The 27,347-nt window shown below is 36.4% G+C and overlaps 1 protein-coding gene across 9 annotated transcripts in view; it reads right to left on the minus strand.

Annotated features, from left to right (window-relative positions):
• MYCBP2 (MYC binding protein 2) overlaps positions 1–27,347 on the minus strand; it is a 273,166-nt gene that overhangs the window by 17,940 nt on the left and 227,879 nt on the right. For 8 of the 9 annotated variants that reach the window (XM_082859416.1, XM_082859420.1, XM_082859419.1 and 5 more), the window contains 15 exons: positions 26,973–27,142; positions 25,726–25,970; positions 23,571–23,738; positions 21,391–21,548; positions 20,026–20,225; positions 19,028–19,177; positions 17,582–17,742; positions 16,364–16,520; positions 15,969–16,193; positions 13,835–13,900; positions 12,498–12,737; positions 12,081–12,179; positions 2,763–2,843; positions 1,441–1,707; positions 450–733 (listed from right to left, as the gene is read on the minus strand). In XM_082859416.1, coding sequence (XP_082715542.1) covers positions 450–733; positions 1,441–1,707; positions 2,763–2,843; positions 12,081–12,179; positions 12,498–12,737; positions 13,835–13,900; positions 15,969–16,193; positions 16,364–16,520; positions 17,582–17,742; positions 19,028–19,177; positions 20,026–20,225; positions 21,391–21,548; positions 23,571–23,738; positions 25,726–25,970; positions 26,973–27,142 — 2,671 coding nt within the window. The remainder of the gene's footprint in view (positions 1–449; positions 734–1,440; positions 1,708–2,762; positions 2,844–12,080; positions 12,180–12,497; positions 12,738–13,834; positions 13,901–15,968; positions 16,194–16,363; positions 16,521–17,581; positions 17,743–19,027; positions 19,178–20,025; positions 20,226–21,390; positions 21,549–23,570; positions 23,739–25,725; positions 25,971–26,972; positions 27,143–27,347) is intronic. The other variant, XM_082859415.1, reaches the window with a different exon arrangement.

A 27,347-nucleotide genomic window follows, 5' to 3' on the forward strand; every position in this document is an offset into this window, starting at 1 on the left:
AACAAAAATATACAAACCTTTAATTGATCTCAAGTTTATTTTGTAATGGTGTGAGGGCCTACAGTTTGGTTTTTTTTTTCTTTTGTATTTGGGAAGTACTCTAACATCATATACTCAGCAGATTTTCCTTTCCCCACTAATTTTTTAAAAAATTTTTTGGCTGTGCTGCACAGCATGTGGGATCTTAGTTCCCAGACCAGGGATAGAACCCACGCCCCATGCATTGGAAGGCGGAGTCTTAAACCACTGGACCACCTGGGAAATCCCTCCTCCCTAATTTGAAAAGACACTTTTATTATACACAGCATTCTCTTTCATACATGGGCCAGTCATTTATGGCTTCTATTTCTGGTAAATAAGCAAATAAGAGGGAATTTGAAAGGTCTGAATTCTTCAAACAGTAGCTTACTCTGTTCTATTTTTGTACCAAAACATATGCAATGACCAACCTGGAATTGAAAATCATTGGAAGGGTAACTGTTGTAACTCCTTTGCCCACGGAGGTACCAGCTGTTCCTGTGATGGTGGTTCCTTTGGCTTTTAGCTGTACTGTGAGTGCTTTGGCAATGCATCCTAGAAACATGTCCAAGATACCTAGCTTATTCCAATCTCCTTTCTCTGTTGAATGAATAATATCACTGATATCTGCTGGGGGAAGGGATTTCACTCCTATAATGCTGGCCAGACGATTAGGGGTGACTTCAGGCAAAACTCGTCTTAGTAAGGAGGTCACCTGGTAAGAAAAATAAAAGAATCCTATTTAAAGATTTGGGATTGGCATGTACACACTGCTATATTTAAAACAGATAACCAACAAGAACCTACTGTACAGCACAGGGAACTCTCCTCAATATTCTATAATCATCTAAATGGGAAAAGAACTTGAAAAAGAATAGATAACGTATATATGTATAAATGAATCACTTTGCTGTATACCTGAAACTAACACAACATTGTTAATCAACTATACACCAATATAAAATAAAAATTAAAAAAAAAAGATTGGTGTTTTAAAGTTTTCATCTTTTTTAATGAGTCTAGCTGCTGTTCTATGACTTCAAAAGCTTTGAGAAGGACAGAGAAATGATTTAAACATGATTTAATTTCTCAAGTGGTAACTACCACTCCAGGGCAGCAAGAAAAAAAACGTCTCTTACTTGGTCATTATATACATTATATACCTCATGAATAAGATATTCAGTAGCAGAATCCTCTTTTATCACAATAACACATTACTAAAATGGAACATATTATGTTCTTCCATATTCTCATTACAATGAGTCAAAAACAAAAAACATGGGGTTAAAATACAATCCAAAAACCAAAACATAACAACAAAAAATAACCAAACAAAAACCCCTGATTCTCTTTGCTAGAGTAATTTTTAACAATGTTTCAAGTAACAAAATAAGCCTACAGGTAAGTGGTGTGATCAGTCACCTGTCTCTGGACGCGTGGAGAGGCGGTGTGGAGCAGTGAAAAGAGGTCCTGGAGCAGAGTCAGCTGCTGGGCCAGATACTGCCGGCCCACGTTGGAGCCACTCAAGGCTAACACCATGGAGAGCAGCTCAAAGCAGTAGGCATCGGAGGAGGCATCTTCATCGTTGGGCTGCGAGTTGGCATTTTCTTTGCTTGATATGGCATGTTCCCATTCTTCACGAACTCTGGTTGCTTCCATGCGAATAGCCTGGACGATGTGAGCACACACCTATTTGAGGGCAACATAAAGAAAATGTAAAAACATTATTTGTAAGGCCTAGTTAAAACCAAAACAAAACAAGAATACTAGTTGATAATTTAATACTCTTCCTCCCAGTTAATTCTCCATCATACCATTCTCTTAACTCATCTTAAAAACAATTAAGGAAAACTAGGCAAACCATGATTAAAAATCTGAGTATTTAAATCAACTAGTATAGAAACAAATTATATACTAGTTACCAATTCCCCTGCCTGTGGTTTAAGACATGAAATGAAAACAAATCACCATATTTAATCACTTCTAAGACACATTTCCCCCCACACGCTAACATTTCTATTCATAATGTGCTTTATAACTGATGCAATTCATAACTTAATTGGCTGCAAATTTTTTTAGCGATACATAAAATAACAGCACATTTTACAATTGGTAGCTTCTAAGATTCAATAAAATGCTGTTAAAAAGATAAAGCACACGTAAATTTATGTGATTTATTTAAAAGATTTAATGGTGTTGAAAGTTAAAATAATGGCCAATTTAAAACCTAATTCAAAAGTCAATATTTTATTTGACTTCTGAAGGGCTAATTTTGTTATGTAGGCACCCCTAAACGAACCCCCATTATATGAATGATCTAGGCTACTCCCCCATCTCCTGATAGTTAAAAATATTAACACTGGTTTAGTTAACATTATAATTGCTCAGCAAAATAATTTAAAAAAAATCAACCAACAAACAAAAAAACAGGGGGGGGAAGGAACACAGGAAATGCAAATGAAATCTGATATAGCTGGGTACTTGACACCAAAATGAAACAAGCTACCTGAAAATGAGAAAAACAAAGAGCAGCAAGGTAAGAAAGTTAACATTCATAACAAAATCTTTAAAGTGATGCAGGTATGCCAATATGCTCCTTCCTCTCTAGAAAAAGGCAGACACATTCTGCAGGACCTATGAAAGAGTCAGCATAGAAAAGCCTCCATAAAGTTTGGAAAATGCTTTACACCCTAAAAACAAACAAACAAAAATTGATGAAGACAATGAAATGGCTGTTAACCAACCTGTTTTTGTAGGTTAGTCAGTTTACTCCTGCTGAATATGATTCCAACCATATGTTCTTTCAGGTCAGCATCTGAAGTTGCCTTTATACAGCAAAAAGGAAAAAAAGGAAGCGGGCTCTTTCAGTAAAATATGTATATTTGACATTTTGAAGCATCTTGAGAAATAATTATGCAGGTATTTTTACAAGGTGGATTTATTTTAAATGGAGATCTGTAATACTAGGAGACAAAGGATAAAAAGCTTGAAGAAATCACTGTTGGCTAAGGTGGCTATAAAAAGGGCAAAATTTCTGAATTTAAGAAATCCAGAGAAGTATACTTCACGGATTTCTTTAATCTAGTCAATCTGTGTCAGTTTGATTGAATCTATTTCTCAACTCTGAACATTATTAGTTCATATCCTACATTTGGTTATTAGAAGAGCAACTCAGGAAAATGACATTTGGTTAAAAGGAAAGTGTCTTAAGAAAACTCTCTGGTAATGGTGGCCTTAAATCAAGCTACTCCAACACCAACAGTAAACAAAGAAGCATATCATAAGAAGAAAAACGAAGGTTGACGTTTTACAGTGCTCAGCATGTGTATGGCACTCTCTCAAGTGGTGGATAAATATGAAACACATAAACACACAATCTTATTTAATCCTCACAAAAACCCCATAAGGTAAGATCTGATGTTTTGCCTGTTTTACAGGTAAGAAAACTGAGGCAAACCACCCTTGTATTAGAATTAAAAATAACTCTTGGTTTCACTTCTCCGAGGATCGAGAAAGCCACAAGAGAATATCACTCCCACCTTAACAATGAGAAAAGCTGATAATCTACAAAACCATAACTTTTTGGGTGCCCATCAGAGAGCTGAGATGGGCAACCAGGTAAACTAAAATCTAAAAAGACAAATCCATATAGTCAGACACTTCAAAATTCTTTCTGTATCTGACAGAACAAGAAAATGAGCAAAGAAACAAAAATCAGCAAGGTTCTTACAGACCTGAACAAAACTATCAGCCAAATGAATAAATCAATATTTATAGAACCCTTCACAGAACAACAGCAGAGTTCATATTCTTTTCCAGTGTACATGGATATTCACTAAACGATACCATACTATGAGTCAGAATTCAGGTCTTAACAGTTTTAAAAGGGATGAAATTATACGAAATTTATATATATTTTTTACTGTGATAGAATTAAACTAGAAATCAATAATACAAATCTATCAGGAAATATTTAGAAATATTTAGAAATTAATTAAGAAATTAATTTAGAAATTAATTACCCAGGGGTAAAGGAAGAAATCAAAATAGAAGTCAGAAAATATTTTAAATTTAATGAAATGAAAAAAACAATGCACCCAAATGTGTGACACTAAAGCAGTGCTTAGAAGAAGATTACAGCATTACTTATATGAGAAAAGAAAGGTCTCGAGTCATATTAGGACCTTAGGAAACCAGAAAAAGAACGAATCAAATCCAGAGCAAACAGATGGAAAGATATAATAAAAGAAGATACATCACTATAGAGTCTAAGGATAATAAGAGTATATTATGAACAACTTATGCCAATAAATTCAGCAACTTAGATGAAATGGGCAAATTACTTGGAAGACACAACTACCAAAGCTCACTCAAAAAGAATGGGTAACTGCAATATCCCTGTATCTACTAAGGAGAGTAAATTTGTAGAATAATTTTTTTTTTTTTTTGCTACTTAAAATACTAGTAGATTATACATTAACAAATGAATTCCTTTTAGATAGGATGGCCTTTTAACTTCTTTCGTAATTCATTCTGCTTTTTTGACATACCATACTATTCATTCATTCAAAGTGTACAGTTCAATGGTTTATGTATTATACATGCACAGATCAGTGCAACCATCACCACAGTCAATTTTAGAGCATTTTCATCACCCCAAAAAGAAACACTGTGTCACTCAGCTATCACGCCTCTCGTTCATCTTCTTTTTTATTAAAGAAAAATAAACTGCATATAAGCAAATACAGCATATCCATTAACAAACATAGCAATATATGGATTATTTTACTTAATAAAAGAAAATGAAAAAAGAAAAATACATAAGAAATCCATTCTGATAAAAATTCTCAGCAAACTAGAAACAGAAGGAACCTCCTCAAACTGATTAAGAGCAGTTACAAAAAATCTATGGTGAAAGACTGAATACTTTCTTTTTACGATCTAGAAAAGGAAGACTAATCTCACTACTTTTATTCAACATGGTAGTGAAGGTCTTAGCCAGTGCAGTAACATAAGATTGGAAAGGAAGAAGTAAAACTGACTTTCTTTGAAGATTACATGATTATCTATGAAGAAAATCCCAAAGATACTATAAAAAAGCTTCCAGAACCAATAAATGAATTTAAGGGGACCAGAGGATATAGGTTTAATACAAAAAGTCAACTGTATCTTTATACACTAGAAATGAATAACTGGAAAGTGAAATTAAAAATATCATTTACAATAGCATCAAAACCATGAAATGTTTAGGGATCAATTTAATAAAATGTGTAAGACAGGTACACAGAACTGAACTATAAAATACTGCTGGCAGAAATTAAAGAAGATCTAAATAAATGGACAGACCTAAATAAATATCATATTCATGGACAGGAAGACTCAATATTAAGATGTCAATTCTCCCCAAACCGACTCAGCACTTTGGTGCAATTCCAATCAATATTCCAGTAGGTTTCTTTTTATTTATTTATTTGTTGCAGAGGAAGAAATTGACAATCTGATTTTAAGCTTTCTGTGGAAATGGAAAGGACCTGGAATAGCCAAAACAACTTTGAAAAAGACTTGGTTGGAATCTTATCTCATGATTCTCTATAAAGCTACAGTAATCAAGACAGCCTGATGCTGGTGTAAGAATATATGTGTAGATTAAAGAAACAGAATAGGGTTCAGAAACAGACCTACATATTTACAGTGAACTGATTATTGATAAAAGATAGTCTTTTCATCAAATGGCAGTAGAAGAATTGAACATCTACATGCCAAAACAATGAACCTCAACCGTTAGCTCATACTGTATAGAAAAACTTGAAATGTATGTAGCTCTAAATAAAAGAACTAAAGTTCTAAGGCTTCTAGAAGAAAACAGGAGAAAATCTTTGTGACCTTAATTAGATAAGACACAAAAATCATGAGTCATTTAAAAAAATAGATAAATTGGACTTTATCAAAATTAAAAACTACCTCAGAACAGAATAAAGAAAAAAAAATGAAGAGAATTGAGGACAGTCTCACAGACCTCTGGGACAACATTAAACACACAAACATTTGAATTATAGGGGTCCCAGAAGAAAACAAAAAGAAAGGGACTGAGAAAATATCTGAAGAGATTATAGTTGAAAACTTCCCTAATATGGAAAAGGAAATAGTCAATCAAGCCCAGGAAGCACAGACAGTCCCACATAGGATAAATCTAAGGAGAAATACGCCAAGACACATATTAATCAAACTATCAAAAATTAAATACAAAGAAAAAATACAGAAAGCAGAAAGGGAAAAGCAACAAATAACATACAAGGGAATCCCCATAAGCTTAACAGCTGATCTTTCAGCAGAAACTCTGCAAGCCAGAAGGGAGTGGCAGGACAGATTTAAAGTGATGAAAGGGAAAAACCTACAACCAAGATTACTCTCACCAGCAAGGATCTCATTCACATTCGATGGAGAAATTAAAACCTTTACAGACAAGCAAAAGCTAAGAGAATTCAGCACCACCAAACCAGCTTTACAACAAACGCTAAAGGAACTTCTCTAGGCAGGAAACACAAGAGAAAGAAAAGACCTACAATAACAAACACAAAACAATTAAGAAAATGGTAATAGGAGCATACATATCGATAACTACCTTAAATGTAAATGGATTAAGTGCTCCAACCAAAACATATAGACTGGCTGAATGGATATAAAAACAAGGCCCGTATATATGCTGTCTACGAGAGACCCACTTCAGACCCAGGGACACATACAGACTGAAAGTGAGGGGATGGAAAAAGATATTCTCCATGCAAATGGAAATCAAAAGAAAGTTGGAGTAGCAATTCTCATATCAGACAAAATAGACTTTAAAATAAAGACTATTACAAGAGACAAAGAAGGACACTACACAACGATCAAGGGATCAATCCAAGAAGAAGCTGTAGCAATTGTAACTATTTAGGCATCCAACATAGGAGCACCTCAATACATAAGGCAAATGTTAACAGCCATAAAAGGGGAAATCGACAGTAACACAATCATAACACCCCACTTTCACCAACGGACATATCACCTAAAATGAAAATAAATAAGGAAACACAAGCTTTAAATGATACATTAAACAAGAAGGACTTAATTGATACTTATAGGATATTCCATCTGAAAACAACAGAATACACTTTCTTCTCAAGTGCTTATGGACACTCTCCAGGACAGATCATATCTTGGGTCACAAATCAAGCCTTGGTAAATTTAAGAAAACTGAAATCGTATCAAGTATCTTTTCTGACCACAACACTATGAAACCAGATATCAATTACAGGAAAAAATCTGTAAAAAATACAAACACATGGAGGCTAAACAACACGCTACTAAATAACCAAAAGATCACTGAAGAAATCAAAGAGGAAATCAAAAAATACCTAGAAACAAATGACAATGAAAACATGACGATCCAAAACCTGTGGGATGCAGCAAAAGCAGTTTAAGAGGGAAGTTTATAGCAATACAATCCTACCTCAAGAAACAAGAAACATCTCAAATAAACAACCTAACCTTATACCTAAAGCAATTAGAGAAAGAAGAACAAAAAACCCCCAAAATTAGCAGAAGGAGAGAAATCATAAAGATCAGATCAGAAATAAACGAAAAGGAAACGAAGGAAACGATTGCAAAGATCAATAAAACTAAAAGCTGGTTCTTTGAGAAGATAGCCAAAACTGATAAACCATTAGCCAGACTCATCAAGAAAAAAAGGGAGAAAACTCAAATCAATAGAATTAGAAATGAAAAAGGAGAAGTTACGACAGACACCGCAGAAATACAAAAGATCATGAGAGATTACTCAAAGCAACTATATGCTAATAAAATGGACAACTTGGAAGAAATGGAAAAATTCTTAGAAAAGTACAACCTTCCAAGACTGAACCTGGAAGAAATAGAAAATATAAACAGACCAATCACAAGCACTGAAATTGAAACTGTGATTAAAAGTCTTCCAACAAACAAAAGCCCAGGACCAGATGGCTTCTTCACAGGCGAATTCTATCAAACATGTAGAGAAGAGCTAACATCTACCCTTCTCAAACTCTTCCAAAATATAGCAGAGAGAGGAACACTCCCAAACTCATTCTACGTGGCCACCATCACCCTGATACCAAAACCGGACAAAGATGTCACAAAAAAAGAAAACTACAGGCCAGTATCTCTGATGAACATAGATGCAAAAATCCTCAACAAAATACTAGCAAACAGAATCCAAAAGCATCTTAAAAGGATCACACATCATGACCAAGTGGGGTTCAGCCCAGGGATGCAAGGATTCTGCAATATATGCAAATCAATCAATGTGATACACCATATCAACCAGCTGAAGGATAAAACCATATGATTATCTCAATAGATGCAGAGAAAGCTTTTGACAAAATTCAACATCCATTTATGATAAAAACTCTCCAGAAAGTAGGCATAGAGGGAATTTACCTCAACATAATAAAGGCCATATATGACAAACCCACAGCCAACATCGTTCTCAATGGTGAAAAACTAAAACCATTTCCACTAAGATCAGGAACAAGACAAGGTCACCCACTCTCACCACTGTTATTCAACAGAGTTTTGGAAGTTTTAGCTACAGCAATCAGAGACAAAAAAGAAATAAAAGGAATCGAAATCGGAAAAGAAGTAAAACTGTCACTATTTGCAGATGACGTGATACTATACATAGAGAATCCTAAAGATGCCACCAGAAAACTACTAGAGCTAATCAATGCATTTGGTAAAGTAACAGGATACAAAATTAATGCACAGAATTCTCTCGCATTCCTATACACTAACAATGAAAAATCTGAAAGAGAAATTAAGGAAACACTCCCATTTACCACTGCAACAAAAAGAATGAAAATACCTAGGAATAAACCTATCTAAGGAGACAAAAGACTTGTATGCAGAAAACTATAAGACACTGATGAAAGAAATTAAAAAGGACACCAACAGATGGAGAGATATACCATGTTCTTGGACTGGAAGAATCAACATTGTGAAAATGAATAAACTACCCAAAGCAATCCACAGATTCAATGCAATCCCTATCAAACTACCAACGGAATTTTTCACAGAACTAGAACAAAAAATTTCACAATTTGTATGGAAACACAAAAGACCCCGAATAGCCAAAGCAATCTTGAGAAAGAAAAACAGAGCTGGACATCAGGCTCCCGGATTTCAGACTATACTACAAAGCTACTACAGTAATCAAGACAGTATGGTACTGGCACAAAAAACCAGAAATCTAGATCAATGGAAGAGGACAGAAAGCCCAGAGGTAAACTCACGCACATATGGTCACCTTATCTTTGCTAAAGGAGGCAAGAATATAAAATAGAGAAAAGACAGCCTCTTCAATAAGTGACGCTGGGAAAACTGGACAGCTACAGATAAAAGAATGAAATTAGAACACTCCCTAACACCACACACAAAAATACACTCAAAATGGATTAAAGATGTAAATGTAAGGCCAGACACTATAAAAGTCTTTGAAGAAAACATAGGCAGAACAGTCTTAGGACATAACTCACAGCAAGATCCTTGTTGACCCACCTCCTAGAGAAATGGAAATAGAAACAAAAATAAACAAATGGGACCTAATGAAACTTAAAAGCTTTTGCACAGCAAAGGAAACCATAAACAAGATGAAAAGACGGCCCTCAGAATGGGAAAGAATATTTGCAAACAAAGCAACTGACAAAGGATTAGTCTCCAAAATTTAAAAGCAGCTCATGCAGGTCAATATCAAAAAAACCCAAACATCCCAGTCCAGAAGACCTAAATAGACATTTCTCCGAAGAAGATATAGATTGCCAGCAAACACATGAAATTGAGTTATTTGTAGTGAGATGGATGGACCCAGAGACTGTCATACAGAGGGAAGTCAGTCATAAAGAGAAAAACAAATACTGTACGCTAACACATATATATATGGAATCTAAAAAAAAAAAAAAAATAGTTCTGAGGAACCTAGCGGCAGGACAGGAATAAAGACACAGATGTAGAGAATGGACTTGAGGACACAGGGAGGGGGAAGGGTAAGCTGGGACAAAGTGAGAGAGTGGCATGGACATATATACACTACCAAATGTAAAACAGATAGCTAGTGGGAAGCAGCTGCATAGCATAGGGAGATCAGCTCGGTGCTTTGTGACCACCTAGAGGGGTGAGATAGGGAGGGTGGGAGGGAGACGCAAGAGGGAGGAGATATGGGGATATATGTATACGTATAGCTGATTCACTTTGTTATAAAGCAGAAACTAACACACCATTGTAAAGCAATTATACTCCAATAAAAATGTTAAAAAAAAGACCATATTTAAAAAATAATAAAAAAATAAAAAGGCTACTTTCTACAGGGTTCCATTAAATAACACCTGGGAAAAGGCAACATTATAGGGGCAGAAAATATCTCAGTGGTTGCCAGGGGCTAGGAATGAGATGAGGGGATTGAATGCAAAGGAACAACGAGGAAATTCTGAGAGAGATGTGTTTTAAAACTTGCTTGTAATGATTTCACCACTGTATACATTGGTCAAAATTTGAAACGATGCAGTTTAAAAAGATGAATTTTTTGTATGTAAATTTTACTTCAAAAACCTGACTTATAAAATGATTCCCTTAAAAGTTATGTTATCTCACCACCATCGAACCACTAGCATAACCTTTCCTATTCAATCTTAATGCCTCAGCATACGCTCTCCTAGAGTTAGGCCAGCCTCTTCAAGGCGCCCTTGCTCCCATCCTATTAATCTGACTTTCATCCATTCTCTTTCAGGTCTAACACAAAGTCTAATATCCCCCAAGAAGCCTTCTCTGACCACTCCAGGGCACAAACAATAACCTCAATGTACTCTGAAATCCTGATATGCAACTGATGTGCAATTTTTCACACATTTAGTAAGTAGATTATATACTGTAGAGTATTCCTGTTGATCTGTTTTTGGGAGGGAGGGGATGGACTGTTCACATCTAAGAACAGAAGGTAAGCTTTTTGAGGGCTTGTAAGGTTATTTAGCAAAGAACTGACATTTGTCAAGATTCAGCTGATTTAATGAGTAGTTACTCAGTCTTGCAGTCGTGCAAATATCTCCTAAAGATGCTGAAAAAAAAATCACCAGAGTTTATGAAATCCCATTTTTTTTTTTTTTTTTACAGAACCAAACAGAAAAATGTGGATGATTTAGATGCTACTGTATCAGAAGGCACAGGGTTAGCCTAGGTAAGTCCTTGAAATTATCTTTCAAAGGGCTGTCAAGTTGATTATTTACAGAATCTAAAGACACGAGAATATGAAGACTAGTCAGGGTTGACCTCTCTTTTTGAAAATGGATGAGGTTCTCCTCTTAGATATAGTGCTTTATTTTAGACCAAATAAGTTAGGCAAATGAATTTTAGAAGAAATTTCAAGAACAGTATAAAGAACAGGTTATTCCAATAAAAATTTACTGAACACATGTGTGTTTATGCCATGGTGGATATAAAGACAAACCAGACATGTACTTGGTCTTTAAGAAGGTATAATTAAGTAGAAGATATAAAACATGTATACAAATAAACCTAACAAGAGAAAAACCAAGAAGAGACACAGAAATTACTATGAAGCTTAGCAGAGGACATACTACTTTGTGTCTTCTCCGCGACCTTCTTTATGATTTCCCCTGAACAATCATAAAGGAGGCTCATGGAGAAGACAGTATTTTTGAGCTGAACCGTGAAGGACAGAGAAGATGGCGGAAGGCGCACAGCACAGTCAATGATGAAGCTGATTTTACAAGTGCCAACATTAAAACACAATAGCCCAAGGTTTAGAGCAAATTTTGTTGTTACTTAAAATACCAGCTAGATCATACATGAACAAAAAGTGAATATCTTCTGGTAGTTCCTTCATCTTCTTTCTAATTAAAGTAAAAACTATTAACTTTAGTTTTAAAGATACAGAAACTAGTATCCCATATACATTAAAATACACAGCAGTACATGGATTATTTCAGTGAACAAAAGTAACAAAGTGAAATAAATATTTTTAGAATATAAATAAATACATTGTATACTTTTTCTTCTCCTTCAGGTGATGACAATAGTGCTTTTTCCTCTTGTTCTGGTGTGGGTTCAGCATCTCCAGAGATGAGCTTTCCAAATACCTGGTGGAGAAGAGAAGGAGGTGAGAACAACTCAATGGCAGAACCTCCTCTGAGAAGGCTAGAGAGGAGTCAGTAGCTGGCTCTGTGGGCTTTATGCTACTAGGCTATTCCTACTGCACACCTCTACTCTTCAGGAGATGAATGCAAAGTGCAATACAAGAATTCAGGGCTATGAGAAGAAAAAAACGGGCCACGTTTGTAGCCAGCAATCTCTAACAAGCTTTCCAAAATATTTTTTTAACCTCTTGATATTACTGTTGAAGTAGTATATTATTTCAATTTATCCTGTGCTAGAAAATGTGTAGTAAGGACACTCACCTGTGATGTAATAAGTCTGAACACTCGTAGAGTCTCAGCTTCACAGTTCCTTTGCTGGGCCACACTGGCTGAAATCTGGCCAGCAATTTTTGTGCTTTCGCCATCCTTCCAGCCCAGAACCTTAACTTGTCGAACTCTCAGTGTATTTTCTGGGCCCTTTAATTCAATTTTGATGATGTGATTATCCCCTCCTGGAAGTTCACTTGTTACCCAACCAATGTGCCTGGAATCCAGATCGACCTAGGAGAGCAGAAAAGGGACAGAAACCTGATACAGGTGTACTACTATTTTATCACTGTCCCAGACTTTGCATTAATAACGGCAAGCTCAAATAACAAATAATTGTAGCCACAGAAAAGCTAATTAGATTATTTCATACTGATTATCTTATTTAAACCTTGTGAGGATAATACTATAGTAGCTACAGATGAAGAAAGTGAGGTTAATTGACATAGATGGCAGACGTCTAGTAACTGATGGAGTTGAGAATTAAAATGTAGGTCTGCTTACTATATGGCTTCTGAGCACAAGTTACGTAAGTGAAACCACTGCAAACAATTTACATGACTGTACCTACACTGACTGTAAGTAGAAATACTCACATGATCAAGCAATGAAGTCCTGTTTTGTGCATCTTCACATGAAAGCACATTTAAAGCAAGGATTTTTGCTGTGCAGTTACTTAATATATCTTACTTTTGAAGAAAAATTATATAATATGTAAATTCACATTGGTCATTACTTATTTCAGTATATTTCATTGAGAATACAACTTTTTTTCAAGGATTAAATTTCAGTGTACTGTAAAATGGTTTTTGACACTATTCACTCACAAGTAAGTGAGTTTATACAGAATCTCGGTCACATGCCCAAATAGAACTTAACTTGTTTCTAGAGTTGGTTTGTAAATTGATTTTCAACCTGGATATAGTCGCAGTGTTGTAACTGAAAGATTTTCAAGCTACAAGACAACAACCTAAATTTCAACCTGAAGTGTGGGTGAATCAAGGTGACAGTTGTGAAGCGGATCTATGATGAATTTTAAGGCACCCTGAGTCTCCGCAGGGGAGCAGGAGTCAGGGTGGAGGGCTATAGCACGGTGTACCTGCTCATCACTAGAGAGATTTAGGGAAATAATGGCTAAGATGTTTAGAACAGAGATGGTTGTAACTATTCCTATACATGGACCATTTGCCAATTGAGTGTTTTGTAAATAGACGATTTCCTATAATACTTGTACTTGGGTGGCATGCCAAAATTAGAACTCAACAGTGGATACTGAGAAGAAGAAATTTCTCCCTGGGCAGTAAAACATTTAATGACAAAGTTTTAATTACCTGCTTTATTCTGCACAAATCTTCTACTGCTTTGCCAGTTAAGAAGGTCATCGAGGTAACTTTATTCTAAAATAAACAATTCAAAATAGTTACTATGCCATGTTCCTGGCTCCAGAACTGACAGTGATTTCTTACACCCTATCAATATAACATCAACTCTTCTGCCTGTCTTTTACGGTCCTTCCGAACTGACTTCATTCCATCTGTCCAACCAACGACAGTTCCTACAACTCCACTCTTTTCTTATTCTCACAAACTCCATCTTGAATCTCACATTTCAGCCCTTCTCTATGGGCTCTGAGAGAGGAGGTTGGCATTCCCTCTTTTCATCCAAAGTCTAATCATTTAAATTCTATCTTTATCATGAAGCCTTTCAGCAACTTGCCTTGCTACTCATGTGCCGTTTTTATCACATTATTCTCATTGTTTCCGGCTGTAAAAAGGAGGAAGACAGGTAGCTTAGGCAACAAATACTTGTGAGTATCACGATGGACCCAGACGGCCTTAGGGACTTGGAGAAGGATATATGAGAGGGATGGGTTCTATCCCCTCAAGATCCTTGTCAAACTAGGGAAGGAACATTAACACACAAAGTAAAATATCAAAAGAAATTCAATATCTTTAAGTACTGCAAAGAGTCACACTGGTACTAGAGCCAGAGACCTTAAGTTTGAGTAAGTTTTATGCCAAGCACATCAAGAAAGAGACTAACACACTAATTCCTTGGAGAGCTGCATACTTTAAGTGCTATAGGCTGATGCAATTCAAATCAACAAGTGCTGTGTTTATGGCAGTGTGGTGGGCAGGCTGCGGGGACACAGAGGTATGTAAGTCTTAATGATGCAAATAAATTAGAGCAGGTTTCCTAAAAGAAAAGCTGATGTCAGCATACATACTGGGGCTTTTAAAATGAATATTATCATGATTATCTCTCATAAAAGACAAAAATGTCAAATTGAGTGCAACCATTGTTTTGAGGGAAAGTGTGTCCTAGCTTACAACATGCATCAAAGATAACACTGCACTGAGCAGTGAGTTCCTGACAAAAATGTTTTGATTTGTTATATTTGACTTTCAAGTAAGATAAAGTAGTTGTACCAACTGGACTGTTGTGTCTCAAGAGGAGGTAAGCTAGTGATATATTAGCTAAGCCTTTATTCCTTATTCAATCTGAGCTGATGGACAGAAGTTGGGGTGACCATGGATGGCAAGGAGTGCTCTGACTGCACACTGAACTTCTGTGGTTGGCGTTCTCCATACAGGAGACCCAAACCCATCACTTTGGCTGTCCCTGGGAAAGGAAATACACAAATGGGATCAGAGCAGCTTAGCAATGGCCCAAGGGGACTTATTAATACTATATCTCCTAGCAAGCCACTTCCATTCAGAGGGAAAAAAATCCCAAGAAGTATTCTTCCCCAGGAATGGGGTAAAAGCGTGGGAGTTTGGTAGTTGGTGCTACTTTTTTCTCGGCTCTGAACACTCAAGTAAATAGGATGCTTTTTGCTCTTCAGTGCTTTTTGTAGGAGAGTGCTCAATTCAGTGGAAACATGTAGACAAGCGAGAGCTAGGGAGAACATAAAGTATGATTACTTAGGTTAGTCCAGGAACCTCCCCCAGTTCCCTCATGATGGCCAGGGGTGAGGATTAAAAACTGAAAGCTAATTACACTATCGGTCAAAGTGTATTAAGTGCCATCAGAGTAATATAAAAAAGAACCCAGAGGAGAGAAAGAGTAATTTTTATAGATGAGGTACTGGGAGAGGATGTGTCTATCGGGTCTTAGATTTGGGAAGGTTATGAAAAGGAGAGTTTAAGGAGAGGACTTCCAGGCCAAGGAAATAGCCTGAACAGGGGGCATGGAGGTAAAAAATCATGGAATGGATATTTATATTGCCTAGCTATAGCCATGGTATATTTGTAATCAGACCTTTTCTTAGAATTGGTATTCCACAGTGCTCCCAGTCATATTCATCTGTTTTTAGACTTAAGATTTATTTTAGAACTATAAAAATATAGTTTGGTTGGTGAATTCCAGATGAAAATCTCTTTGCTAAAACTCAGAAATGAGACTGCATGATAAATAAAGGTCTGAAAAGAACTAACGAACCACAAATTAAGTTTCCTTTCTTACCCCAAGATCTCGGGAATTGTCCACATGAACAGATACATAGCGGGCATTGATTCCTTTCACACAGTTGATGGTGACGTTCTTGGTTTTGTTTTTATCCTCATCTCCTGATTCCCAGAAGGTTTCTGTGGAACCATCTGTCAAACTGCCAATCATGGCAGGTCGGCTGGAAGTTTTTATGTCAACAATGCTGGTTAAGTCCTTTAAGCACATTACAATGCATAATTCCTACCAGAAACAAATATACATAATTATAACACTCAAATGGACATCTCCCATGATAATAAAACGAACAGACATGAGATAAGAAATAGCAGCAAGAATCAAATTATTTAGAAGTAATTTTCAGTTTCTCCTTCAATACATCGTTGAGTATTAAATAATGCTGAATTACTGACCTGACTCATAGCCTCAAAGCCAGACTGTATGCTGATGCTGAAACTCTCTTCACTGTCTCCATCATCTGATTTTGACAAAATATTGTTAATGTGATGAAAGACATTGCTCTGATGGAGGAACTGGTGATCAGATTGCTTGAATTTCAGACTCCAGCATCTAAAAAGGCATAAGTAATACATTAAAAAAATTATTTTTTGGGAACCTCTAAGGGATTCCTGGAAAAAAGCACTCTGTAGCTAATATTTCAAGAAATCTTAATGCTCTAGGTACAAAAAATACAAATTTTAAAAATTCAAGAAACAAAATTATTTCTACTGGCTTTTATTCATTCCTTTTTTTTTTTTTTTGAGAAATAAAGGTCATTTCTTTCGAACAATATAAATTCTAAGGAAAGTTCACCCATTTTCAAACTGGATACATGAAGGTCAAGGCTACAGAAGCAAAAAAGGTAACAAATCAGTTTTGTAGACAAGTGTTACCCCAACTATAAGAGCCTCTTAAATGTATTAGTCTTACAATTCCATACTAATCCCACATAGTATAACACACTTTGTACTTCAAAAATCTTGTGAGGAGGAAACAAAATCTCCTCTCTGCTGGTCTTATCGTTAGGCATGTGGGTAGCCAAAATCACTCCTTCAACCTATTTCTTACAAAAATCAGTGGAGGATTTATTTATATGTGTAGTCTAGTACATGGCTCTAATGACAAGGTCCACAATGTAAAAGTAATGTTGAATCTCAGCAGGTCTGGACTTAAAAGGAGGCGATGCTCTTCAATGTAGTTTTAGGATTGGCTGCATATGACTAGGCTCTATTTCTCTTGATATTCTTTTCAATTCAAAATCCTATTTTGATTTCTGTTTTTGAGATTTCATTCCCTCTCCCTTTTTGTGACATTTAAGACTGTACTGTTGAGTAGCACTGAGACACGTGACTTCGGGTAGAAGAGAGGGGAAAGTGAGGAAGACTGTTACAGACTGTGATAATTTAGAGGACTAAGTGGTATATTATCCACATTTTACAGAGGGGCCAACAGGCACGAACTAAGAAGAAGGACAATTCTAAATTATGACAGTCATGAGGGGGGCACCATTCACATAATGCAGGTATTCTTTCTATCTTACTATTTAAAGAGGTCTTTCAAGCATTTTGTGCTTTGACTACTCCACAAATTCCCTTTTCCAGGGTACCAACAATACTTAGATATAAGATTACCTCAGGGCCATTTGCTGTAACGAACTGCCGCTGGGGAGAGACATCATAAGATCAGAGATCGTTTGAAGTAAGCGGTGAAATGTATGTGGTAAAGGATGAGCAGCTTCCCCTGCAATCACTATATCTGAGAGAGGATGTTCACATACTCTTGTATCTTTCTCCTAAGACAGAAATTGAAAGCAAGTTGATCCATTTGTCTGCTGGAAGGAATTTTCCCCCCACACAAAAAATGTATACTTTAAGGATATTCATGTAACAGAAATGTAAACAAAATCAAACCATACCCAAGGCATCCGTTAAGATTAACTAATTATGTTTGTATTATTTTAAAGGAAAAAATGATAGGGTCACCTATAAATAAAATCACCAAACAAATAAATGCCACATATGAGTATCAATTCCAGTGTACTCATTAGTCTACTAGCAGAAATGAGCCGTTCCCTTCAGTTGAGCCTCACCCAAATTGCTGACCCACAGAGCTGTAAGCCAATAAGCAAGCGTTTTCATCCACTGGGTTTTGGGGCGGTTTGTTACACAGGAATAGACAGCTCTCGTGAATGCGTGATAATCTCACATTGTAATTGTGGGTTTTTTTCTGTTTTTACTTGCAGCTCTGTTGATTTTTACTTCTTTAAAGGCTATATTATTAACTACAAACCTACATTAACTACACAGAGCTACTCTTATCATTTTGTAGAAAGCCTCTTTATCCCTACCAATAATTATGTCTTGAAGTCTGTTTTTTTCTGATGTTCAACTAGCTAATTTTGGTTGGTATTTACCCAGTATATCTTTTTCTACTTTTAATCTTCCTCTATCCTTATGTTTTAGATGTGATGCTTATAAACAGTATCTAGCTTTCGTTTTTTTCTGCCTATTCTGACAGTCTTTTAAATGGAGGATTTAGTCCTCTACTTTTTTATTCTAGAAATAGAAATGAGGCCCACAAGTCACAGCTACAGAGGTGGAAATGGGGCTGGAATCCAGGCTTCCAGGGTCCAAGTTCAATGCTTTTCCATGATACAGCCTGCCTCCTATAAAATACAAGCCCCTTCTAGCCAAAGGTTTTTGAATTTCATGTCCCTACACAGTATCATTTTCACTCTCTGTACCGTACAGTAATGTTGTAAAGTAGACTGAACTTCTCTGTAATAATGTTGCCCTGTTTATCTGTCTTATACTGCACTGTGACAGTGTTTATCTTGCAGTTGATTGCTTCGAGACAGTGATGGCTAGGGAGAAATCAGAATTGACTGACAGCGTTTTTGGAGACAGAAGACTTTCACTCAGCATAGTTAATATGTTGCTCATAGCACTGAAATTTTATTCCTGCCTTTAGGTTATATAATCTGTGAATGACCTCATGAAAATTACTGCACTATCTGAAAGTAGTTCTACTCTTCTATAAAAATATGGACAATTAAAAAAACCAAGAACCTCACTTACTTGTTCTGCATTTTCTTTGTTTGTTTTATTTTCCTCATCCTCTTCTTCTTCTGGTTCCACTGGAGCAGGAGTCAGTGATGCCACAAAATGCCACAGAATATCATGGAGAGAAGTTGTTTGGATGACATTACACAGAAGCCAGTTGAAAGCCTGAATAAATGATGGTTAAATAAGTCCAAGATAAAAAGAAAATATACGAGTGAACACAGCAGGACGTTTCTTATTCGGAAACAAAGAATCTTCCTGGACTAAGTCTTTTAAGGAAAGATACTAGGAAATCTGATCTTCATTTCACTGAAAGTACACTGAACTTACACAGTCAATAATTTTGGGCCTGATTAAAAAATTAATAATAATAGGGAAAATAATACCTATGAAATGCAATACCAAAATACTTTCCCAAAATACTTTTTATTTCAAAAATTTGTCTTCATATTAATTTACCCATGCACATTTTTTTTCCAACTTGCATTCAGGATCAACACAGAATGTTTCTTAAGTTCTATACAAGCTACCATTTACTTAAATATACTCATATTGCTCCCACTGATGAAATGGCAGGTTACCTCCTACCCATGATAAAGAAAAAAATTTATTATATACAAGTCTATGATATATAGCAATCCATTTCCAGAGACTCAAATAAGTTATTACTGTTAAATTTACAACTCAAAAGCGCACTTTTCATCCCCTTTGCGGGATTATTCTAACTGAAAAGACTCTGTGATTACAAAAAGCTTTTTTAAAAAGATATTATCAGGATTCAAATAATGAAGCAATGCAGAAATAAAGTTTTTTAGAGCACTTAACTATGAAACTCTAAATTCAGTTCTATTCATAAACTTGAGTTTAATTTTATTGCGAACATGATATTTTCTATTCACTGAAGTCTCTTAATTTGTCACAATTTCTGTTTGGTAGAAAAGTACATCATTAAATAGAATCATCACATGAACTGTATGATGAATGAATCAATAATCCTATTAATGTATTCTTACCTCCATAGCAAAAACTCGACAAGCAGATTTCCTTAAGGCCTGTTTCATTGCTATTTCAAGACCTTCCAGATCATGATGCTGTATAACAAAGGCTAAAACTGGCCACTGGAAATTTCGTTCTCCTTTGGAAAGAGAGCTGTGGGCTGAGATTAGCCGGGAAAGCTCAGGAGATGGATGTCTCAAGAGGGAAGAACCAACTTCTATTTAAAGGAAAAAAAAAAAGAAAATTATTAACTTTTATAGGTAATACATATGATTAACGTATTTAAGGTGATATTAATGAATAGTATCTAGCTTATTCACTTTACAGTCTTTGCAGTTTTTTTGTTTTTATTTTTGCAGGTCTGAATCTAAAGTCCACATGAAGTGATTTATTTTCTCCCTAAATGGAATCTACATCTTATCCCCATCATTTTCTACAGGACTGCTTTATAACAAATGTTACTTCAATAAGAGCTCAAAAATACTTGTTGAATGAACCTATAAATCATTAATATTTGATTTATCCTCAATAATATTTTCCTTGAAGATCTTCAATAAGATACATAATTATTTACCTATAAATATTAGGTCAGATCTTCATTTAGTAAGTGGTCGGCCTGATAAATCATTAACACATTATCCTTTTTTTCCTCTTTATTCTTGAGACAGAATCAATCAGCCCTAGTTTGAGGCTGTTGATACCAATTGGTCCAGATTATCTAACATTTTTACTGATTAAGAGCTAGCCATATCCCCAGTTTTTATTATCTATTGGAGTGGTAGTAGCTACAGGAGTTAAAAGCTTCTATTGCGAGTGGGAAGATCACTGTGAAAGTGTTAAGTCATTGAAACTGCTGGTTCACTGAAGCTTAGTGGAAGGGAGAATGGTAGCAATATTTGGCTTAGATATCTAACAAGTAATGTACTTTAAAGGTCAATTTATTCTTAAATAACACTGGATGATCTCTGGGTGTCTCTTCCAACTGAGATGTGAAATTTAGAGAGGCACATTTATGGCTAAGTCACATAAAAGGAATGTCTACCACAATTTAAAATTAATCCATTCCTCTGCCTTCAAAAATTAGATTTTAGGGCTTCCCTGGTGGCGCAGTGGTTGAGAGTCTGCCTGCTGATGCAGGGGACGCGGGTTCGTGCCCCGGTCCAGGAAGATCCCACATGCCGCGGAGCGGCTAGGCCTGTAAACCATGGCCGCTGAGTCTGCGCGTCCGGAGCCTGTGCTCCGCGACAGGAGAGGCCACAACAGTGAGAGGCCCGCGTACCGCAAAAATAAATAAATAAAATAAATTTTAAAAAATAGATTTTAAAAAATATCTACAAATAAAACCATTTGGATCACTCAATCTTTTTTTATTTTATGCTTACCAGTGTCTCCACTGTTAACTCTTCTTCTAGGAATGGCTTTAACTCGTGCAGGTAAAATGGAGTGTTGTTTATCATATTCAGAAGCAACAACTGAGTATGATCTTTGGAAGACAGTTCTCTTGGCAAGATCAGTATCAGTTATGGGACTGGTTTCCAAACTGCAGATAGAACAGATGACAGACAAAAACTCAAGAGAAAAAGTGAATGACGTGACAACTATATTTATTTAGTTTTTAACAGTGTAGTCAAATACGGGAACCCGTATTTCATGTGGAAGAATACAAATTCAAAGCCAACTTGATAATCCCTCTCTAAATCATAATTTGATCTTTCCAAATGTAGCCACATTTTGACTGATTTCAGAACTGCATCTTAAAACTTTTAGTTTTCTTAAATCTACTTTGCATTTCAAATGAAAAAGAAGAAAAGGCTTCAAATGTTCTAAGCTCCTTTCAGAATCAAAAGCACCGTGGTGGAAGACGTGTGTCATGATATTCAGGAAAATCAGGCAGATATATTCATAACAGCACTGAATAGAAAGAAAATGGATATGTACATACAGAGACCTAATAAAATGGAAAGTGAAAGGACGCAATTTTCCTTTGGCGCTGAGTGTTCTATGAGGTTTCTCATTCTTTGGGGGTGCTGCCCAAAGCCCTATCCAGAGCACGGCTGCACCAAAGTGTACTGAGAGGTGACAAACTGAATTCCAGTGTCAGTTATATTATACTTACATCCATATGAGAACTCAATGGTTTTCATGTGGGCTTTAGGAAACCAACAATTTTCTATTTACTATAGCAGCATTAAAAAACACTTGAAAAAGTATTAAGATGGTTATATAATTTCCTTTATTGAGACATTTTATAAAAAAGAGAAATACCTTTCTTTACTTTCTAAGGCCAATTTATAAACTATTCTTTTCATGTATTCTTTTCTCTGTCACCTCATTCCATATTGGGCTATTTTCCTTCTCACCCTGAGTTCTAGAATTGTTTCTTTTCCATCATTCAAGCCAGGTTTAAAATACTATGTCCCTCAGTAAAGCTTATATACTTTCTAGTAAGTGGCTAACGCCCCGGCCATTTTCTTTCCTCACTGCTGAAGTGTGTGCACATTCTTGTTTGAACAGATGATAAATGTTGCACATAACTAACTGGGGTAAAGGTGCCTGGATGTCAGTTTCCGCTGTTTGGCTCCAGAATGACCAGAATATAGGGATATATTAATTTAATTCACTTTCTATATGGTGTTACTATAAAGCACAAGACATCTTTTCTGCTTTTAGAGGAAGTTTTATCTATCAACGTAAAAAATTGTTGTACAACCTAAAAAATAATGACTTGTTCTTATAAAATTGATCAAGCTTGTGAAGAAACTGAAGCAACACAAGAAAACCCAAAGGTTTCCTTTCTACTGACATGTTCACAGTTACTCATGCCTGAACTCTTGATTCTATCCTAAACTGATCCTTTTCATTATCCAGTCACTCAACAAGTCATACTGATTTTTCCTCCAAAATATTTCCTTTACCCATCTGTCTTTAACAACCATTGCCAACACAATCCGGTTCCACACACACAGCTGAAATCTTTGATTGAAATGTTCAGCTTCTCAGTTGACAACTGTGAGACTATTTCTGCATTTGTACCATGTCTTTCCTCCTCTAAAAACTCTCAGTGGTACCCTGCTTCCTTCTGCATTTTATATATATATATGCGCTTCTCTTCAGTTTTCAAGAAGCCCTTTACTCTGATACTATAAGGGGGTAGGGTGGGGCCGGGGGCGGGGAGCAGTGCAAGTAATAATCCAAGAAGCTCAAGATCTACTTTTAGTGCTACTTCTCCCATGAAATCTTCTCTAAGTACTGCCTCAAAGTGACCTTTCTCTAGTCTGATTTACTACAGCATTAAATGATATAATACACAATGGAAATGGAATCCTTTATTACTTCACTAGTTGATCTTTTCTCTCCAACTGGATCTGCCTCCGCTGTCAAGGACCTTACCTGATTCATGAATGCATGCTTTTTCTTACTGCTCTAACAGTTAGCAGAGTTGACACAACTTCCTTCCCGAGATGGAGGTATGTATGAAAGAACTTCTAGAGCATTCCCTTCTAGCTTACAGTCTTTCTTCCACCAAACACTGGACTCAACAGAAAGACAATAACTCAAATACCTGGGTGGCATGGACTTCATGTTGCTCTCTGGCTCTTCAAATACATTAGGACTCGCATCAGGAGTTACTGATATGTACGGGGCAGGTACAGATGTTGAACGCAGGTATCTCATCTCATCCTGGAATAGGTTGTCATCTTGATAACCCACAAAATTTTCATGATGATGCCTGCATTAAATTAAACCCAATAACTTAAAAAGTATGATGGCAATACAGATAACTTTCTATTTTTAATCTCCTTCATAAAAGTAAAAGCAACTCATTAAGTCTGTAACTGAGGATTGAAGTATTAAAAGAGTTGTAGATGTAAGCCAAAGGAGATAAAAGTCTGATAATTTCACACATAGATATTCCTGGTACCATAAACATTTCAAATCCAAAATTGAATTTATTTTCTTTCCTTTTTAGAACTTTTCCATCTTCTAGCTTTAGTGAGTGATCCCACCAGCTATCCAGGTGCCTTACACTGAAGTATCTCGGTGTCACAGCAGGCTCAGCCCTCGACCACGACCAGTTACTTAGGCCTGTGGATACCAGGTTCCCTCTCACTATTCCCCTTCTTGTTCCCCATCATCACTGCCTTGCTTCAGGCTCATGGCATTTCTTGCATGGACCACTAAAGCACAGGCGGTGACCATTTTTTTTTTTTTAAGAGGGAAATTTGAAAAAGATTAGATATATGAAATGTTCCATGGGTTAGAGGGATATCGATTCCCCATAGGGCTAAAAATATAAAATCCATAATTAGAGTATACCAGCATTTTTTACATGTTTTACCATTTGATTCTATCCTTTTCAAACTGAAACAGAGAGGTACTAGCCTAAGTACAGTAAACAGGTGACTGAAGCTGAAGGCTTGCTGTACTCGGCATTCCTGATGATTTCCTCCGCAGTCCCAAATGTACTTAGTCTCACATTTTCATTTTTGTTTCCCACTCGTTTTACTGAATAATAAGTACAAAAACAAACAAACCAACTACATAACTCTGCTTCTCAAAATGGAACTGTTGGTTAGTAAGCCACGGCAGCAGGCAATTTCTAGAAATCTTCATTTGTCAGCTGATGAAAAAAATCTGAATTTGGCCTATGAAAGGCTGTTTTAGAGTATCAGTGTACAATGCATGAACATATGGGTTGCACCAGCAAAGCCCAATATAGGAAAAACAGTACACTGTTAACAGGCTTTTCTCCATCTTCACTTATGCCCTTTGATCCAGTTTCCACATTAGCAGCAGAGGGATCTTCCAACTGCAAACCAGTTCACGCATTTCCTTGTTTAAAATTCTTCTTTATCCACTGTTTCCTCTGTGGGATAAAATCCAACCTTAGCATGGGCTACAGAGCCACGCATTACCTGGTCTTGGGAAACAACACGTCATATATTTCTCCTGGTAACCAATACTTTAATGAGCCTGTATTCCTTAAATGGGTAATGCTATTTCATTTGTGTCCTCACATATGTGGTTTATGTCAGGAATTGCTTTCCTCTCATTTCCTGCTTGATTGATTTCTAGTTATCCTTCAAGACTGCTAAAATGTCAGATCCTCTGGGAAGCCTTTCCTTATTTCCTTGGCAAGATTCATGTACTCTCTACCTTTTATGCTATGACAGTATTCTATACACACTTCTATCATAAGTACTCCTCACGTAACATTTTAAATGTTTCCTTTACATATCTGTCTCCACCAGACTGTGAACACACGAAGTCAGGATTTTATTATATTCATCTTAGTGTAACACAAAGCTGGTACTCAGCTAACCAACATTTAAACGCTAACAGAATTAATAATTTGAAAAATGAAAGACTTCGGATAGCAAATATCGGTTTATTTCCATTTTAGCATTTCCCACTATTAACACACTGACGTCTGCCTACCAAAGAGTAAAAGATAGCTGAAGTCTTACTAAGACATACTGTGTATTAATAATAATACAAATCAACATAGTATTTACATATTTTTTCAAATACCTACTACTCTAAAGTTTATACCTCTACCAGTCATATTTCTGAGTTAAGGCAACTCAGAAAATAAATTCCTGGAGGTCACTTTACTGTATACAATATGTACTGTAGTGTGGAAATTCAGGGCATGATATTAAACAGTAGCTGTTAATCCAAAGTGATTTAAAAAAACAACAGCCGAGTGATATTACCTAGCTAACGTCTGCAGGTAGAGACAAGGCATTTTAACCGGAAGATCCTCAGAAATGCCCTCTTTCACGCTGGGAAGTTGAGACTGGAATGGCTTTGTAGGATGGTAACACAGAATGCTTGGTTCGGCCGCGCTGCTCAGGGACAGCAGGAAGAGGGCGTTGGCTTTAATCACTTGGTGAGCTTCCATAGTGGGCAAGGCACGAGGCGTCTTGACTTGCATTGGCTTCCTCCTAGACTGTTTGACCTGGAAAGGAAATTTGTACGGATCTTTTCCTACTTATACTCAAATTTTAAATTTCTTAACCTAAATATTTCGAGTTTCCAATAAAAATTATTCAACACTGTAGAACTGCTTTAAAATCATAATAGTGATTCCCAAAAACAACATTCACTTCATGCTTCTCCTGAACTTATGAAAACTAATTTATATCAAATGCAAACTACATTTTTCTCTTTCCTTGGGAAAGTTAAAAAACCTAAGTAGTAAAATCTAAATGTAGTGATCTAAATAAAAGAGTAAATAGGGGCTTCCCTGGTGGCGCAGTGGTTGAGAGTCCGCCTGCCGATGCAGGGGACACGGGTTCGTGCCCCGCTCCGGGAAGATCCCACATGCCGCGGAGCAGCTGGGCCCGTGAGCCATGGCCGCTGAGCCTGCGCGTCCAGAGCCTGTGCTCCGCAACGGGAGAGGCCACAGCAGTGAGAGGCCCGCATACCGCAAAAAAATAAAAATAAATAAAAATAAAGAGTAAATAATCTGTGTGTGCGTGCGTGCGTGTGTGTGTATATTTGGCAAATATTTTTAGCTAGGTGTGTCACTAGTATGAATGATCCTGACTTTCCAGAGTCCTCAACGTAATTAAGGATTAAGAAAAAGAGAGAGGAGATAAAGAGTAGAAAAAGAAAAGGAAAAAGAGAAAGTTAAGAGAGATAAAGGTGAAGAGGGAAACCTATATACATGTGTAGAATAGCAGACAAATTAATGATACAAAATTACGCAGTAAACATCTGTCAATAAGGTATGTATGCTACAGGAGAGTTGTTTTTGTGTTATCCCAAGATATAATTTGTTTTTGTAATTAAAAACAGCTGACCTGGTACATAAATTAAATTTATATATCATTCCTGTTATGAAGGCTGATCTTTAATATCAATTATGTGGAGTTGTCTGATAATATGATCATAAAAAGAGACTTTTATAAGATTTATCCTTATCACTAACAGCACAGCCAGAACAAAATAAAAATACCTTCTCCCTTGCAGCAGCCTGTTTTTCACGGAGGTATTTTTCTCTACAGCGATCACACACCAGGTACCACGTGCTTCCCCCTATGCCACCATCACCACAGTTACCAGCCCATCCTCCACAAAAATGCCCAATGCTATTGTAACCTTGTCCACCAGCATACCGGCCACAACCTTGAAGTAAGAACATAAATAAAAATTTAACACTTTAAGTGTCCTTAATAGTTTGCTCCTTGTCACCTGTACATAAATGATGGCTTTTCCTTCTCAAAGTAAGCAAAATACTGAAGCAAATATCTAACCGCCACCTGGGCTGTTAATTCTATCAGCAAAATTGCAGGTGTAACCAAAACTAATCAAGTAAACGATGCCTAAAATA

Source organism: Leucopleurus acutus, assembly GCF_964270905.1.
Source record: "Leucopleurus acutus genome assembly, chromosome: 18".
Classification (NCBI taxonomy): Eukaryota; Metazoa; Chordata; class Mammalia; order Artiodactyla; family Delphinidae; genus Leucopleurus; species Leucopleurus acutus.